Genomic DNA, 18,495 nt, shown 5'->3' on the forward strand with positions numbered 1-18,495 from the left:
TCTTGAACCCTTTCACAGTTTTATTAGTTTCGAGCCGTGCTGGGGCCCGGGCCGGGGTGCCTTCCCAAGAGGAAATCGCCTGGACCTGTTGACAACACTGTACTGGGAGCGCAGTCATGCCGAGGATTGACAGCGACATCAAACTGGACTTCAAAGATGTCCTTGTGCGGCCAAAGAGGAGCACATTGAAGAGCCGATCGGAGGTGGAACTTCAGCAGAAAGTGAAACATCACATGCCATGGCTACTTCTGTGTGCTGTTCTTGCTGTTTTGTTTTATAATCGCTTTTGAGTCTTGTTTTTTTTTTTTTTCATGCTTTGTTTGGGTTTGTTTTTGTTTTTGTTTCGCTAGGGCAAGTTACATTTTATGGGCTACATGACTTGTAACTAGATCTAGAGAGTGTTCTATATCGTTTATTCATTGACTCTTCACTGAGATTATGTTATGAATATTTTACTCATCTCCCTTCTAGCTATGCCAAAAAGTTATTAAAAAATTGCCAAAAATAGTGTTTGCTGGTTCCATGTAATTTGACAAGACTGGAGTGGTACGTCTTCACTTTGCTGAATCAATAATTGTAGGGCCTATAATAGACACTCTAACATATTTTCTGACCAGCAAAAACTCTATGATATGCTTTAAATTTATGTCACTTTATGACATTGCACATCACTTTATGTTAGGCTTAGAAATAGAATTGAATTTAAAGATTTGATACAGAAACTATAGTAAGTAAAACCTGTGTTATTACAAATGCGACAAACAAGTAGACGTCTACAATATTTTGATGTTTGGAAATGAGTCCAGATTGAGGCAAAGTTTGATTTGTATTTCTTTTATAGTGGTAGCCATGCATTCCGGTAAGATCATTGTTTATTGTTATTTATTTTTTTCATCAGTTAATTAATTTTTTTTTACTTATTCATTTATTTAGTTCTTTTATGACAGCTTCACTGAGCACATATTTTCCAATCCCATAAAATTTGCAGTATCAGCACAGAGTCAGCCATGGTTGTGATGTTATGAGTGTACTGTGTCCTGCCGCTGTTAACTACAAAAAGCCACTGGTTTCTAGCTATGTCAGAAATCAAGACCTTATTTCCAAAATGATTGACAAAAAAAGGAATTGATATGTTCTTGCTTTACCTACTGTACCTACTCTTGCTTTGTGTAAATGTGCAACCCATACAATATCAGTACAAGTATGTAAAACGATTATTTTATAAGAAGGAAAGCACAAAGTGGCAGTGAAGTTCACCTCATTATGGTGAGAGCTTATCAGTGGCAGGTCACAATATACTTGTACATGTTTATGTTGAATTCATCTGGTTGTTAAATCCTTTTCACCGTTTGCAGTGTATAGAGTTGAAACATTCATGTTTGGGGACACTTTTTACAGATCCATTTTTAACCATGCTCCATGTTTGGTGTGGCTGCATCCAATGTTACGGTCAGTTTGTATACATGTGTATTTAGAGCGTAATTGTTATAATTCTCGCTGAAAAACTCCTTGTATGCTGGAAATTTAGGTAACAGGAATGACAGTTAAACACTGCCAAGAACTTGTAACCCTACATGTACATTTTCCACATTGTCTCTTAGAAAAACAGATCTTATAAATGTAAATGCAGTGTTTCAGACAATATTCAAACAATATCTGAATGAGGAAGAGAGGTTTGCAATAACACTATATGTATGTAGTCCTTGAAAGAACTGTTGTTTGGTGTAAGGTGATATATGGTCAAAGGACAGGAGTGATCTGAGCTGGAAGTAAATGTTGCACTGAGGGAGTCGGGGGGAAAATAGGAGATGGGGACAGTTGTAAAGAAGAATATGGTGCAAATTGGGTAATGGGATCGGACGTCAGTGGTAGGTGAAAAATGAACCGAACAGAAGGGAGGAGAGCGGAAGGGGAAGGTTTGAAAATCGAGGAGATATGAGAAAGAGAGAGGTGCTGAAGATGTGAATTTTCAAATGTTGTTTAGAAAACAAAGTGAGAAAAAGAAGCCAGTAAATGGGAGTGAACACAAACTATGAAATGCGGATTCAAATATTACTGAAAGTGAAGAAAAGGGGGGGGGGGGTAGTGTTAAGAAGGAATCCCGTGGAAAAGAGCTGTTGGAGAGGGGGAAAATTATAAGTGTAGTCCTGGAAAGGATTCCTGTGGAAGAAGGAATGTGGGAGAGATAGCAATATTTTAATGTGTTGTCCTGAATGGGAGGGAAGAACTGAAATTTTAGTCCCGAAAGATGGTAAACCACGGCAAGTGGTGATATGGTCCTATAAAGGTCTGTCAGCTGTGACGAAAGTTGGAAGTAGAGAGAAGACAGAATGAGAGGAGTCAAAAGAGAAGTTAGTTATAGGATAAGGGGAAAAGTAAGTAAGAAGAACAAAATAATTATACATCTTAATGCCAACAAACAAGGCTCAGCCTGATCTCTCTTAAAGTTGAGGGTAGCACCAGGCGAGGTCTTTGTTTATTGCTTTATGACAGATTTATCGCTCATAAACCTGAAATATATACGTCACAACTGCAGTAAGCTTCTCATTTCTAAGCTAACTTGGCATAAGTCGACAAATTGCGCAAGATAAAGCAACAAAATGATTACAGTGTGTTTCCTTTTCTCTTGTTATTTTGTTGGCTTCTTGTAGGTTGACATTCGCATAAGCTGACTGAAATTCTCAGGGTCCATGCATGTCAGCTTATATGTGAGGTCTACTGTATTTTAATCCCAAAAATTCCTGTAGACTCCACAAAAGGACAACATTTCTTCTATCTCTTGCTGGTTGAACATCCTTTCATGGTACATCAGTATGCAATCACCGTTACGTAGAACAATCTATCGCTGACCCTTGCATGCATATAATGCAACTCTCGCAGGTGTATACATTGTACAATGTACGCTGTAAGTGTACAAAATTGTACCTGGTACATGATAACAAACAGTGCAGCTAGTCCATGCCTACTTTACATTTACTAACTGATACAGTGGGCCTGGTAATTGAAAAGCAATAAGCATTGAACATGCAATGATGCATTTCATTAATCTTACAAACAGACAAAAGTGACTCATGGAATTCATGGTGATATGTATTCAATTAATTTTGTAAAAGCCATTGATTATGTCATTGATATAAAATTTCTCTTAACAGAAATCATGGACTTGTAGATATTTCATTGGCATGTGTTTTTCAAAACAAAAGCTGAAAGGTTAAAGTCTTCCGTAGTCTGGCAGTCCACTTTCACCCCACTTATTTCTAGCCTTTTGCCTTTAGGCTTTTTTCTTTTTCTTTTTCTTTTTTTTTAGATTGGCATTTTGTAATTCTATTTTATGACCTTCCTCTTCCGCCAGAGGCCTGTGTTTCACCAAAATGCTTGATCTTGAACAGTGTGTGTTCATATTTTTGTAATACCCTGGTATATTAAATTTTTGCATTTCATTCTTCTTCTTTTTTATTGCCTATGGTATTTTGGTAGAACATACATGTATGTGTTTCAAATGTTTTTTTTTTAACTCATATACCTCATGAACTTGGTAGAAATATGTGGCAAATATACCTTTGACACATCATGTAATTATTAAATCAATAACAACAACAAGAAGAACAACAACAGTAACCAAACACCCCCTCTCATAGATTATCTGTGTAGTATTAAAGTGCAGCTGAATCTACCATGTAAGTGTCCTATTGCCATCACACATCTAGGAATCTCAAGCTGAAATCTGATGCTGTAACTATGTGAATCAAAATGCCATTTTAGAAGAAAAAGAGGAGGGCCCTGTGGCATAAATGTTGAGATTAAACGTGATAAGCCAGGAAATTGGGCATTTTGCAAGTCTCTGAATGCAACTTTCATTTTAGTACGAAATTCTGACTTGCAAGTACAAGTGTACCTGTTAACATTTGATTTGTGACATATAAATAAATATTACTATTGCATCTTTTTATATGACAGATCAGAGGAGAGGGGTGTTTCACAAATAATTTAAGTCAATCACCAGTCTTCAATGTATTCTGAGTTCCTTATGAAAGTTAAAACTTTGGAGACTTTTTCATGCAGCCATTGATACACAAAATGAAATAAGTGACAAAGGAATTTTTCTGTAAATGTTTGTAACAAATTGAAGTGGATTTTGAAAGGTTGATAAAATTAAACATAGAAACCAATGACATACCAGCATGCCTACAACAGCTACTCTTTTCATCTTCCTTTGCTGGCCGCTGTCGACAGGTTTGACTGCACCCTGAATCAGATGTCTTCTGTGCTTCGTCCCCAAAATATGCCTCCTATCCCTACGCATATTGATATGTGGCATGTGACATCAGATTTCAGTTTCAAACCTGCCATCGTTTGGAGAGTAATGACTTTTGTGTTTACTGGATCTGTACACTTGTAGTCACTTAATATAGGCCTGCTCGTATACTTTTACAGGTGTATATTGTAGGGTACATACATTATGCACACACACTGTAGCAAGAACGATTTTGATTTTAATTGACATTCCAGGCATGTATGCTATTCATGTGCACAGTTGAAATTGTAGAAAGAGACTAAGTTTGCCATATATTTTGCTACATCAATATCTTGCCAACAGGATAACACACAGACTAGCCACATGGATGTCCATGTGTTATTTTGTTACATGTAATTCCATACGAGACAGCACCATTGTCCAACATTCTGTAGGTCTATATCAGCTGTACTACACTATGGTGTTTGTAAGCCCTCTGCCCACGTCCTAGTGATTGTAATGGGTTCTTTAATCAGTCCCTTTGACAAGAAGGCTGTCGTGTGACCTCTACCCTTTTCTAGGCAGATTGATTGTGCCTCCTTCATTTGCAGCGGGGGACGAGAGTATAATGGGATTTGTCGCTCGTGTAGTGCAGTTTCCAATTGGCACTGATTGCAGAAAGCCCTTCATAAACATGCTTCATGCCCAATTTTGGCCTGATTGGATGTGATCAGAGCTTTTTAGAGGACCACCAGATTGATGGAAGCCACTCTCCACTAATCAAGGCCTTACACTGTGTGAAGCAACAGCAGCACTCACTGAAATGCAGTGAGATTTTCAATCCACTTGCAATGCGAAGTTATATTCACAATATAAATAAAAGGGAATGCTGTGATACTTTCTATATACAGCCTGTACTTCAAAAACATTTCAGACATTGACTCGGTACTACTGGTATGATTACCTTTGTGTGTGTCCATCGTACCGAATATTCTAATCTTTTATTTCATTCTATTCATGAGTACTGGTAAACAATGCCAATATTCTACATTGAACTGAGTTGCCTGTTGTGAGGGCAGTAAAGGAGATAGGGGGATGATGATTCAGAAAGATGGATACCTCTAACTAAGCAACATTGAAAGTATTACATTTATTTTTATGAGGAGTAAATAAAAAAAAAATGTAAAGGAAATTGAATGTCAGACAGTGTATACAATAAATGAAAAAGAATAGGAGGGAAGAGGATTTTTTTCCTCTGAAATTGCCGGATATATTGTACAACAAGGCATTGCTTCTTTGTAATTTATGCCATTTGATGTTAAGGTCAATCTCTACATGTATAATTCACATCTCAAACTGGCATTTACTGTAAACATCCAAAGGTGCAGGAGAGCGGGAAGCAAAGTAAACATCAAATAGATGGATCCACATCAAACTCTAGATAAATTGTTAACCCGTTGAAGACGAATCCTGAGTATCCACAGGCATGTTTCTGGTTTTTGGTTAATGTTGTTGATTTAAGGATTATATCATGAGTCAGTGGATCATTTGCCACATATTTTACCAAGTGTCCCGAAAGAAATGCGTGTTGTAGCAGAATCAGCCCGTCCTCAACAAGGTAAAGGCCATTTGAGATAAGTTGCTCAGCTGTTTTACTTAGCTTGTATAATGATAGAATATCAATTAGATACAAATCATGTTCAAGATTCGTCGCATCGTTATACATACTGAAGATGTTGGGTTTGAAATCCACATGAATTAAAAAAAAAAAAACCTCTTGAGTCGGCTAGACAGAACAATGTGATCAGCAATCTCTATGCATGTAGCAGCTGTCAAAAATGATCCAGTAAGGTTGAAAGTGCTGCTAATAGGCAAGAATACAGTGATAGCTTTTACGTGCATACTAAGTGAGGGAAAGTGAAAGTGTGTGTATGTGTGTGTTTTTATGTGTACATTGTATGTGCATGTTTGTGTGCAGTGCAGTCACATCAGCCATTTCAGTAACTAATGCATCCCTTTTTAGCTTAAAAAATAATTAATGAGATTGTAAAGTGAAGAACAACAAAGAAACTGAAAGATACCGTACATTTTACGGATATACAGTCAAACCTGCCTTAATAGCGTTCACTTGTCTATAGTAGCCACCTACTTTGTGTGGTCACTAAAAAATCCATATGAGACAAATCCAGGTCAAAGATACATAGTACTCTGCATAGTTACCACCTGTCTATAATAGCCACCAATTTTGTATCCCATGGTAGAGTTTTTAGCTGTATACCTGCAGCCACACTGACACAGTGCTTCAGCCCCTAGATGGTTGAAGCACGATGGAGCGTTATTTACCAGTATGATACAGACATTAAATTCATTTTCATTACCATGTACTTTATTCATTCCTTATAACATCAGCTCTTTGTTTTCTTCTGCCCCTGTGTTCTGTAATTGATGTAGGTGAATCTGGAAAGGTCTTACATCTTCAGAAATTCCAAGAAGACCTATGATGGCGTACCAATCATGGCTGCCAATATGGACACGGTGGGAAACTTTGAAATGGCCAAGGCACTTGCTAGTGTAAGTTCATATTTCATAATAACCCTTCAAAGCTTTTGTTACTCTGTATTTCATTCAAATAACCTACTGCGTTCATTCATCCTCCTCCCCCCCCCCCCCCCCATGTCAAATGTCCAGTATGTGTCGTGCTTTATCCGCTGTCCATCATTCGTATTAAAGCTTTTCATACTTTCAGCTTCTTCCAGAAACCCCATTAGGGATTTTCACCAAACTTTAAAGCAGGTAGCATCCCTAGGGGGAAGGAATCTTGCATTTGTTCAAATGGGCACTACGCCCCTTTTCCCCTTGGGACCCCAGGGAACTCCAGAACCCCCAAATCAGAGAATGTTTAAACAAAACACAAAAAAAAAGAAAAAGAAAAGGGGGGGGGGGGAATCCTTCTATAAAACCAGAAATACTCTGAGAAAATACATTTAGTAAGTTTACTTTCAGGTTTGTTTTTTTATGGCAGATCCAGGAATGGCCCCTTTGAAGCCAGGACCGCATTGGCACCATTCTTCACATTTTGATCTTTTTGAAAATGCATGACTACCTTTTCTGCAAACCTCGTAGGAAGGTATTATTGCCAGTATGATAGATATACAAATTGAAATCATGTCGTGTGTATTTTTCTTCCTTGTTCTTTCATAGCATGGCCTTTTCTCGTGCATCCACAAACACTACACGGTACAGGAATGGGTAGACTTTGCAAACAACAATCCTGAAACTCTCAAGGTAAGGAGTCTTGTTTTAGTTGTCTGTTTTCCCAGTACTTTTTAAAAATATGTAGTAAATTCATGGGGCAGTACCCCTTGGAGTATGGTACTTACCACACACTTGTTCAATGTATGGGAAGTTACAGTGTACCTATGCCTCGTGTTAACCCATTGAGGACAGTCTGATTTTGCTACAACACGCATTTCCCATAGACACCTTCCTGAGTATACCCGGGACTTGTCTTCAATGAGTTAACAGCTCTGTCGATGTCACAGACTATGTTTTGTTTGTCTGTTAGAATTAATTTCAATCCAGGCTGACATGATTTAGATGTTTACTGGGGGTAGTGTAATGGGGTTAGTGTATTGCCACATTCAATTCATGGCTGTAGTTCAACCAAATCCTTAGTTCAGCAGTTTAGTGATGAAGTAGGCTGTTCGTCTAAATGTCTTGCTCGCAATGTTTACTTGCACTTTTGGTGCAATCACAAGTACAATAGTACTCTCTTCTGTTGTATTGTTGACTTGAGCTTCCTTATCTGTTGTTGATAGTAAACAAGATGATTCTAAAGACAGATTTGATTGACTTGGCTTGGGCTAAACTAACATGTTTCATGCACTGCTCTGCTCCAACAAAGCACCATACTCTGATAACATTTGTTTTTATGCCTCCACCTGAATGGTGCTAGAGCCATTATTACATGTACGCCACTGGAAAACTCATGTTTAAAATTTGCCCTTATCTCAAATTACTCTGACTATAATATTATGATGTAACAGACAATTACTTTCGCTGTCAGCACACACAGAATGTTGGAACCTTGGGGCTTGAAATGCTATTTTCTAGAGATTCTAAGTCACTGGACTTTGGGTGTATTTGATTACTGTCTTAGGCCATTCTGTACTGTACCTGTGCAAGTTATGCCAGAGGAGCACTCGAACACTCCCAATGTATACTGTAATGCACCAAACCATGCCAAACATAGACCACTTCCCAATTTGCTCCACAAAGCTTACCATACCGTACCATGCCAGAGGATGCTTGAATGCAAACTGGTCCAAAAGCATACCATACCAGAATTTGTTGACATGAGAAGAGTGTGCGTACCATGTCATAATATTAAGGATGTAATTTTGTTTTTTGGGGACATATGTAGCCTAAGTGAATGAGGTGATCCCTCTGATGCGAATCCAAAAATAACTCATGAGGTATGCTATCTCCACAGAGTACTCAGACGTTTCCAGTCTATTTTGGTATGGTACAGTTTGGTTCACTTATGAGCACTTGACAGCTCTCAGTCCATCATGGTATGATATGGTTTGGTTCACTTTTGAGCACTTGAATACAGCCTTTGTCTTAAGACTTATGAAACCTCTCCATGGCATTTTAAACCCTGTGTATGGATCATTCTACTGTGTGAAAAGAAGGGGAAATTCCATTCTGAATATTGTATTATCAGATATTTTTGCAGTGTTTTTTATTTGCTTGAATTTTGTGAGTTGACTGATTTCACCAACTTAACATCGTGCCCAAATATCTCCTCATGTTGCTGTTGCTGGATTGCAAATTCAGCTGCTTCTGAAATTGTCTGCAAGAGCAGATTCACAAAATGTTATGTGAGCAGTGTGGTGATTACAGTATGATGTAGACCTTTCTCCATTGCATCTCCATGGCAGCACTGTGCGGTGAGTTCAGGGACCTCTAAGAAAGATGCTGACAAAGTGGAAGAAATTATTGCAGCCATTCCATCCATCCAGTACATCTGTCTGGACGTTGCCAACGGCTATTCGGAGGTGTTTGTCCAGTGTGTGAAGGACTTCCGGCAAAAGTTCCCAGAACACACTATCATGGTATGTACTGTAAAACCAGAAATGTTTACGTGCATTTTAATTTCACAAATTTGTGAGAACCAAGATGAACAAAACTAAAATGCGCACGAAAGTTCTTGTTGACACATACATTTAAGGTCAGTGCAGTTCACGAAATTTTACGGCACAAAGAAAGCCGTTGTGAATATATCTTGCTTTACAGTATACTGCAATGAAAAAAAAAAAGGCACAGTAAAACACTAAATGCACAAAAGTCACCCCTCCACGAACAAAAAAACAAAAACAAAACAAAACAAAAATTTTCCAAGTTGAGACAGAAATATTAGCATAGATCTTCTAAGATTTGTTGTCAGTTTAAGCATCAGTTATATATTTAGCTGTTTTAGAAGTTGTTTTTTTTTATTACTCTGAAGTCTGCAACCATACTAAACAATGGTTTATGACCAAAGTAAGGCTCAGTAAAAGAGAGATGATTATTCTTTCAAAAACACAAAATTAATTTTAAAAAATGTTAGATAAAGATATGCAGCTACAAACCACAGAAACATATTTTTTTGAACTCGCTGGGTTAAATTCTTCACATCCAGCGAAGGGCTGCCATGTATACCTTGAAATAAATGCAAACTGGCATGTTAATCATGTGAATTACCTGTGTACCAGTGTAAGTGTGGTACTGGCACATACACTGTGTAGCAAATACAAGTTTTTATCAATGTAACAGTGTCGTGGTGTTGATGTGTAAAATATTATGTGTTGATTATGTTTCTCTCTGAAGGCTGGGAATGTTGTGACTGGTGAGATGGTGAATGAATAGGAAGACCCCTGAAATTGAAGCATTTTTATAGAATTTTCTGTACAGGTATAATATGTTCAAGAGTTTGCTGCCTATTAGTTAGCATTTCTGTAAAACTCTAATCTGAGCATGTAACTGAGACAAATTGTTCATCGTACATGCATGTCATGACTGGTGTTCAGTGTCAAAAGATCTAAACAGTTATTTTCTTAATTGTACCACCTTAACATTCAGATGCAAAAACTGTGAAATGGACTGTCAGAGATGTGAATTATGCATGTGTGTAACTGTTATTCTTACAAGTGTTGCTTTCGTGTGATGTGTATTTTTTTTTATGCCTCCGCCACGAAGTGGTGCTGGAGGCATTATGTTTTCGGGTTGTCCGTCCGTCCGTCCGTACGTCCGTACGTCCATACGTCCGTACGTACGTCCGTCCGCTTTCGTTTACGCGATAACTTGAGTAATATTTACTGGAATTTTACCAAACTTGGTCCAAGTATGAAGTATGATGGGGCAATGATTCAATTAGATTTTGGGTGCAATCGGCTAAAGGTCAAAGGTCAAAGGTCAAGGTCAAATCATGAAATTGTATTCGTTTACGCGATAACTCAAGACTGGATGGAGCAAATTTCACCAAACTTTGTTGGAGGATGATGTATGATGGGACAATTACTTGATTAGTTTTTCAGTGAAATCGTACAGAGGTCAAAGGTCAAAGATTAAGGTCAAATCCTAAAATTTATCTGTTTACGTGATAACTCAAAACTGGATGAAGCAGCTTTCACCAAACTTGGTCCAAGGATGATGTATGATGGGACAATTAGTTGAGTAGATTTTAGTGACATTGACAAGAGGTCAAAGGTCAAAAGGTCAAGGTCAAATGCTAAAAATGTTGCTATTTCCCCCATATCTACGCAATGCCTGCAGTTATTTTCTTGAAACTTAGTGTAGACATGTACTACTGCATAAAGATTCTCCAGAGAGAGTTTCATGTCATAAGGTCAAAGGTCAAAAGGTCAAAGGGTAGGTGAAAATATTGCAATATCACTTTTCTCGCAAATGGTTCAATGTATCTTCATGGAACTTGGTACATATGCATGTACTGACTGGCAGGGATTATCTAGGGAATTTAGGGGTCATGGGTCAATAGTCAGGGGGTCAAAGGTCAAGGTCAACTCCTCAAAATGTTACTATTTCCCTCATATACTAGTATATGCAATGATTGCATCATTAGTTTTAAGATTTAATATATGTACATGTATTACTTAATGGAGATTCTCTTGGAAATTTCCAGCCAGAAGGTCAAAGGTCAAAGGTTAAGAGTCAAAGGTCAGGTTTAAATGAAAAAAATATATATATATTTTGTACTGTAATTACACTCTTTCTTCATACCTTGAAGATTATACTCAATGCATAAACTTATAATAAGGTCGGTCAGAAGTCCAGTAAAAATTTTCAATTCCCCAAATATGTGTACCTGCACTCTTTAATAGACAATTATAGCAAACCCAGTTCGTGGAAAGTGATCATTCAAGATATTTCTGACAAACCTGTTAATTCGATATTTTGCCAGTTATGTGAAACTGTCATCACACATTGTGAAGACATTGTACTATACATCTATTGGGAGAATCATGCATTATGGCGGAGGCATCAGTCGCCATAGCGACATTTCTAGTTTTTTAATAACAGGCATTTTTTTCACTTTGGCCATGCCACACAGGTTCTGTATGCACCACCAGGAAAAAAGCAGGTGTCGGCTACCCTCAGCTAAGTGCAGTCATTGAGTGTGCTGATGCTGCGCATGGTCTAGGAGGACACATCATATCGGTAATAACTCATTTAGGTAAAAGTGTGTAGTGTTGAGTGTGTAAGGAGGGCTTATTGAGAGTCAATTGAAGCAAGCACATCAATTTTGAGGGCAAGCTTAAATTAGCATTTCTCATCAGTAGTGAGGTGATGATAGTGATGGATGTAGATGACATTTTTAGCTCACTTAAAGGGATCGTATACTTTTGGTTGAGACCTAATTTCAGGTTTCTAACATTATTTGGTGAGATAATGAGAAACCTCTTATGAAATATGAAAGAGCATGTAATTCTATGAGGAATTCAATGTTTATTTGATGAAAATTGGTTTTAAAATGGCTGATGAGATATCAAAAAAAGAGCGATTCTAATAAAGTGTGGGACCCACACTTTATTACGATTGCTTTGTTTTACACTGTTTTTGGATGTTTCAGTCATTCCAAACCCGATTTTCATCAAATTAACTTTGAATTCCTCATAGAATTGGTATGCTCTGTACTATATCATAAGTGTTTTCTTGGTATCTCGCAAAAAGTTAAAAGCCCAATTCTCACCTCCACCAGTACTGTACCATCCCTTTAAGGCCACAACATTGAACTTACAAATTTGTATTTGACATGTCATGATTGTTAGTCCATGTTTTTCAATTATAGAGTTTTACATATTCATTGCCCCCCGTGTAAGAAAGAAAGTATGATCTCTTACATTTGTCACTTCATTAACAATCAATTAATTTGGGTACATATCTTCTTTCCACCTGTTCAGGATGGTGGCTGCACATGCCCTGGAGATGTTGTAAAGGCATTTGGTAAGTTAACAACTTTCTCATGGGATGAAGTTGTGCCATTTGTCTGCCACAGGGCTGCACTTAAGTTTATAATTTCTTGATAGTTTGATTTTTTTTTTTTTTTTTTTTTTAAACCCACGCAAGTGAAAGGCAAAAGTCACCTATGGCAATCCTTCCCTGGCTAGTATCTTGTGTTTGTCAACTTCTTGTGTCGTTTGTGACCCATTAGTGGGATATGGTTCTGAGACATTTGCTCCTGTGACAACCGCTCCTATGAAGAATCTGCATGCTATAAAGCCAAACATAAATTCTACCCATAAACATGACACTGACCCTAATCCTAATCTTCACATCAAAGTAAACCTAAAACCCTATCACAGCCCCGACCCTAACCCCAAGTCCTGGGAGAAAATAAGACTGGAGCAATTGTTGCAGGAGTAAATGTTGTGTCACTTTGCTGGTCACTAATACCCACACTCCAGGATTTATTATGTGGACACAAATCTAATCAGTTTGTAGAAGCTGTAGTTTTTCTTCTGGTTTTTTTTCTGTCTGCAGAAAATGTTTTACAAAAAGGATTGTGGTGCACTATTTCTCCTTTCTAATGATACACCTTCCTGAAATATGTGTTCATGCTTTGTCATGTTGACATTTGCATTTATACTCACAGCTGTGAACCTTTCAGTTCCTGCAATGTATGGGTTTTTCTTCTGCAAACATAATATAAGTGGTGGAACATTGAACATGTATTTTTAGCCTTTCTGAGAGCTGTGTTTTAGCTTTAATATATTTTTGAGGAAAACACATCTGCTAAGCACTTAAAGGACAAGTTCACCTTCATAGACATGTGGGTTGAGTGAATGCAGCAATATTAGTAGAACACATCAGTGAGAGTTTGAGCAAAATCAGACCATCCGTTAAAAAGTTATGAATTTTTGAAGTTTCTGCTCAGTCACAGCTGGATGAAAAGACTGCTATAGCTTGTGATGTCACATGAGTACAACGATATAAAGAAAGAATAAAGAAAATTCAACATATTTCTATTTTTCTCGCATAACGAAAGAACACTCGACTTCTCTCTTTCTGAAGGCAGGAGGAATAATATTACCCTTAACATACGTCAGTAGCAAGTCGAAGAAATGTGCACTTTATTCAAAAAGTAAAGTTTTGTGAAATTCTCTTTTTATTTTCCTTATATAGTTGTACGCATGTGACATCATACACTGTAGTAGTCTTCTCTTCCAGCATTGACTGCGCAGATACTTAAAATATTCGTAACTTTTGAACGGGTTGTCCAATTTTCCTCAAACTTTCACTGATGTGTTCTACTAATAATGCTGCATTTTTTTTACATCCTTATGTATATGAAGGTGGACTTGTCCTTTAAGTGAATGTCAAGTCCTAGTACAACTCTTTAGTGCCACCAAACATATGTAACATCAGGGAGGTGCTAGAGAAGGAGAGACAACTACTGCTCTCCTTTGAAGTCATGCGCGGCACCGCCGAGAAGTTATGCGCTTAACTACAGGTGGAAACCAGGTGCTTTGACAAAAGAGAGCGTCAATAATCGGGACTAGGGCTCTCACACCAGGAAAGACTTCCCCCTACTGCAGTTCGCTCTCTCTTTCAATGTGATGGCAACAATGAATTTGTGTACCTTGAATTGGAGCAGCGAATCAAAATGCAGTGTAAAACTGACAATTTTAACAGCAAATAGTTTAAAAGCACACTGGAACACGCTTTAGCGGAGTACTTTATTTGAAAGAGCAAAATATCCCAGATTAAAAAGATAGAAAACTAACATGCGGAACTGTGCGCATTATAGAAAAATATCAGGTTTTAAAGAGGGCCTAATTTTCATTTCATTTCGATTTGCGCATTACGAAGAAACTAGAAATACGTGTTTATAGTATTGAATTCTTTCCTAAACTATTCTAAATCAATTCGAATATGTCATTTAAAATTTTACGGTGAAATAAAGCTTGTAATTCAACAAAAGGTGAAATGCGTTCTTTGTCTCGGAACTTTGTCTTGCAACTAGAGCGGTGCCGAGCATGACTTCAAAGCGTAGTGGAATGCTAGACATCCCATTGTAACGCCTTGAACCCAAACATGTGTTTGCATGAATTACCAAGAGTTGCCACTTCATCTCTGTAACACCTCCCTGGTAACATGGTAGGTTATCAGTAGAGAAACAAACCATAGGTTGTCATGGGAGTGATAAAGCATAGACACTGGGTGCATTTATCCTTGAATTGGAATTTATGTTCTGTTGCCATAAAACACAGGTGCTGGTGCTGACTTTGTGATGCTTGGTGGAATGTTCTCCGGTCACGACCAGACAGAAGGGGAGGTGATTGAGCGAAACGGAAAACGAATGAAGCTGTTTTACGGCATGAGTTCAGCAACGGCCATGAACAAGCATGCAGGCGGTGTTGCAGATTACAGGTATGTAGTGGCAGACAGGCATATATTCTCAGTTCAGATGTTACTGTGATCGAAGCCATTTGGTAATTGCCTGCTTAAAACCACAATGTAGTGGACTCAATACGTAAGGATCACATAATCTTGTTGGGAAAGGGTTAAATGTGTGCAATTTGTTTTATGAGCACTACTGGAGTGCTTTGTTTTGTTTTGGTCTTGTTATTCACTTTGAAATATCTACAGATGTTGATTTCTGCACTCACAGCAGTGAGAGTATAAATGTTTTATTACTTTCAATAAATGTATAATGCTAGCATGGTATGGAGACATTTCCTCAAATCCTCAAAACCCAACACTTAGATGTATTATATAGGCGTAAAACACACACATTGTTTAAAGGAAATTCAGGAAAGATGTGTGTAGATCAGTGGGAGACTTGTGAGGGTGTGACATCATCATCTCACCTTACTTGCATGTTTGGTTGCTTTATCCTTATTTCATGAACATGTTTGAAACTCTTAACATTCAATAACTTTCATATGGTATATATGTAATTTTCATGAAACCTCCACCTTTCTGTGCATTTGATTTACTCTGTTGCATCCATTTTGAACATGGTATGGAATTATTGGATAAGTTTGTCTATCAGGGTATTCTGTCTCTTCGGCACCTCTTGCAAAGTTGTGCAAAGCTCAGCCATAAAAATCACTAAAATAGCTATCACATCATCAATTGTCACGCATCATATGGAGTCAGCTGGGGAGTCCACCTGCATACTGATCTGATGATGTCACAACTTGTAGAATTGGTCTCTTATCAGAGATATTAGATTAACCCTTACTGTGCTTTTGTTCACCATTAAGATTGGCACATGTGCTGTAGTGCTTTCTTTGTCAATTGGCACAGATGTCGGTAATCTATTATTGTCAATAAATAGAGATTACCTGAGACCCCTAATCCCTATTGTGTCACCATGGCCTTCTTTTTGGACCGAGGCACATTGCTACACCTGAGTGGTCTCGATGATCTATGATTAGGTCATGTTTGGATGGATTATTGAATGCTGATGAAAAAAGCTTGCCTAGTTAAGTGCCAGGGAACACGAAGGTTGAAAAAGAGACAGATATGTACGTTGACAGTTTGTCATGGATGGTTGCTGTATTCTCACAAGAGTGAAGAGTGATTTTATAAGAAGTCATGAATCTCCATCTTGATTGCAGAGCAAGTGAAGGCAAGACAGTGGAGGTACCGTACAAGGGAGACGTCAATACCACCATCCTAGATATACTGGGTGGGCTGCGCTCGGCCTGTACTTACGTAGGAGCCAGCAAGCTGAAGGAGCTAAGCAGGCGCACCACTTTTATCCGTGTCACACAACAAACAAACAACATATTTGGAAACTCTACATAAAATATCTCCTATAAATCAGTAACTATCCTTATTCTTGATCATTGTTGTCTCTTTTTTTGCTTTACACCGTGCTTTTAATCTTCATTCATCCTTGCCGAGTTTTGAGTGTTTCATCTCACTGGTAGTCATGTGTTTCTATCAGTGAAATCTCATCTGTGTGTATTGTGAAATACTGGGTCTAGCAGCGTTGAAATCATGCTGTGGCTTTTGTGCAGTGCAAGGAATCTTAGTAGAGGAAATAGTTGTGTTTTAGAGAGTCATTCAGGGCTACTAATGGGTAATGCCTTGTGTGGAAGATTTGAACATTTGCCATTTTTAAATAAGTCATTTTTATCCAACGTGTTTTAATTTAGTTTGGCCATGACTGCATAGCATGTCTGGTGTTTTGATCAACATAGATATCAAGCAAACATCCATGTTTTCTTTTTGTCAGTGGTAATTTATGTGATCTTCACAAATTTATATTTCATGACTTTGGTAATGTTGCCCTGTGATGTTACACAGCAGTGTATTCAATATGACAACATACAGTTGTGAGTGTGCTGTTTGAAAGTTTGTAAAGTATGCCATATACCGACAGTTGTGAAGTATACCATGCACTGTATGTGTTACCAAAGATGATGATAGTTCAGCTTCATACATGTTTTTTGCATTTTTTTTTCAGTACTCCGCCTGTTTGCTGTTTCTTTGCCTCAGTGTGCCATACTTCTCAATCCACCTACTTGTGCCATACACCCAGAACACATTTTTATGATGAATGCTTCCAGCTGTTGTGAGTCACATAATGTGCCATGCCTGTGGGCTGTATGGCATTCAAAAAAAGAAAGAAAGAAAGAAAATCAATCAAAAAAAAATTTGAAAGCAATGCTTCCAGTGGCTGTGAGTTGTAAAAATTATGTTTAGATAATGATCCTCAATCTTGAGGATAAGCCAACTTCGAAGATAAGCTCTATGGAGCGCCAAGTGTCATACGGGTAATTTAGTAACAAAATCACTGATGTCATTGACGTAATGACTGATTTCGTGACAAAATGGCCATTTTGTCCTACAAAATGACTGATTTTGACAAAATGCTTGATTTCGTAATGAGATCGACCATGTGACACTCTGCATCCCATCGACATTATCCTCGAAGCTGGCTTATCCTTGAGGTGTCAAGGATCACCATCTGAACATACACTGTATTAAAGTAATGATTGTAGTGATAGTAACACATGTCATAGTGTCGGCTTACACTTCTCGCTCTTGAGTAGCCATTGTTCTTTTGCAGCGGGACATATAATCATGCTCAATTGTGATCAGTCTTACAAGGCCCTGGCTAATGATCACTGAAGGATTACTCGTGTATGGTATGTTTATTTATATAAACTTTTTATTTTCCTGCAAGTAAATTCTTAGTGGATCTGTGATGCATAGGTTTTGAGGGGCTATACAGCAAATGTTTTCAGCATGTATGATAAAAACTTGCCCTTGTGATCTAGTGAGCTCAATTCAGTTATCATGCACTATTGGTTGTGACAAATATATGTGGCAAGCTACTTTGTCCACTGGATTTTGTCAATGCTGATCTAAAATGCAAATGCATAACTACTGAAGTAGGAGGGTGTACCTTGTACACCTTGTACAGATTGGTCATAATTTTGCTCATGGACCCATAAGACAGTATACAGGCATTCTGATCCAGTGGCCACATGTGTAGGAATAAGGGGGGAAATCTTCACTCATAATCATATATTTTGTGGGGGATAATATTCATGTAGAAATTTGTTGACTAGACAATTTGGAGTACAAGCGTTTTCATTTAAAACTTGATGTTCCCTTTAGAAGCAATTTGAAAGCATGAGCATGACAGAAATATTCATTGCTGCTTAAAGTAGGGTTCTCAGAATTTTCTGCAGCCATCGCATGTAATCATGCTCTCACAAGATCTTTGTCTCGAGTTC

At 37.9% G+C, this 18,495-nt stretch overlaps 1 protein-coding gene across 1 annotated transcript; it reads left to right on the forward strand.

Annotated features, from left to right (window-relative positions):
- On the forward strand, positions 1 to 16,552 carry LOC139736203 (GMP reductase 1-like). Its single transcript, XM_071646937.1, has 9 exons — positions 1 to 203; positions 6,686 to 6,805; positions 7,436 to 7,519; positions 9,178 to 9,351; positions 10,106 to 10,124; positions 11,847 to 11,953; positions 12,697 to 12,739; positions 15,007 to 15,166; positions 16,363 to 16,552. The coding sequence occupies exons 1-9, from the start codon at positions 117 to 119 to the stop codon at positions 16,550 to 16,552; spliced, it is 984 nt and encodes a 327-aa protein (XP_071503038.1). The 5' UTR covers positions 1 to 116.
- Positions 16,553 to 18,495: the final 1,943 nt, after the last annotated feature.

The sequence above is a fragment of the Diadema antillarum genome, unplaced genomic scaffold (assembly GCF_040938485.1).
Source record: "Diadema antillarum isolate AM-2024a unplaced genomic scaffold, OU_Dant_1.0 seq00000633_RagTag, whole genome shotgun sequence".
Lineage (NCBI taxonomy): Eukaryota > Metazoa > Echinodermata > Echinoidea > Diadematoida > Diadematidae > Diadema > Diadema antillarum.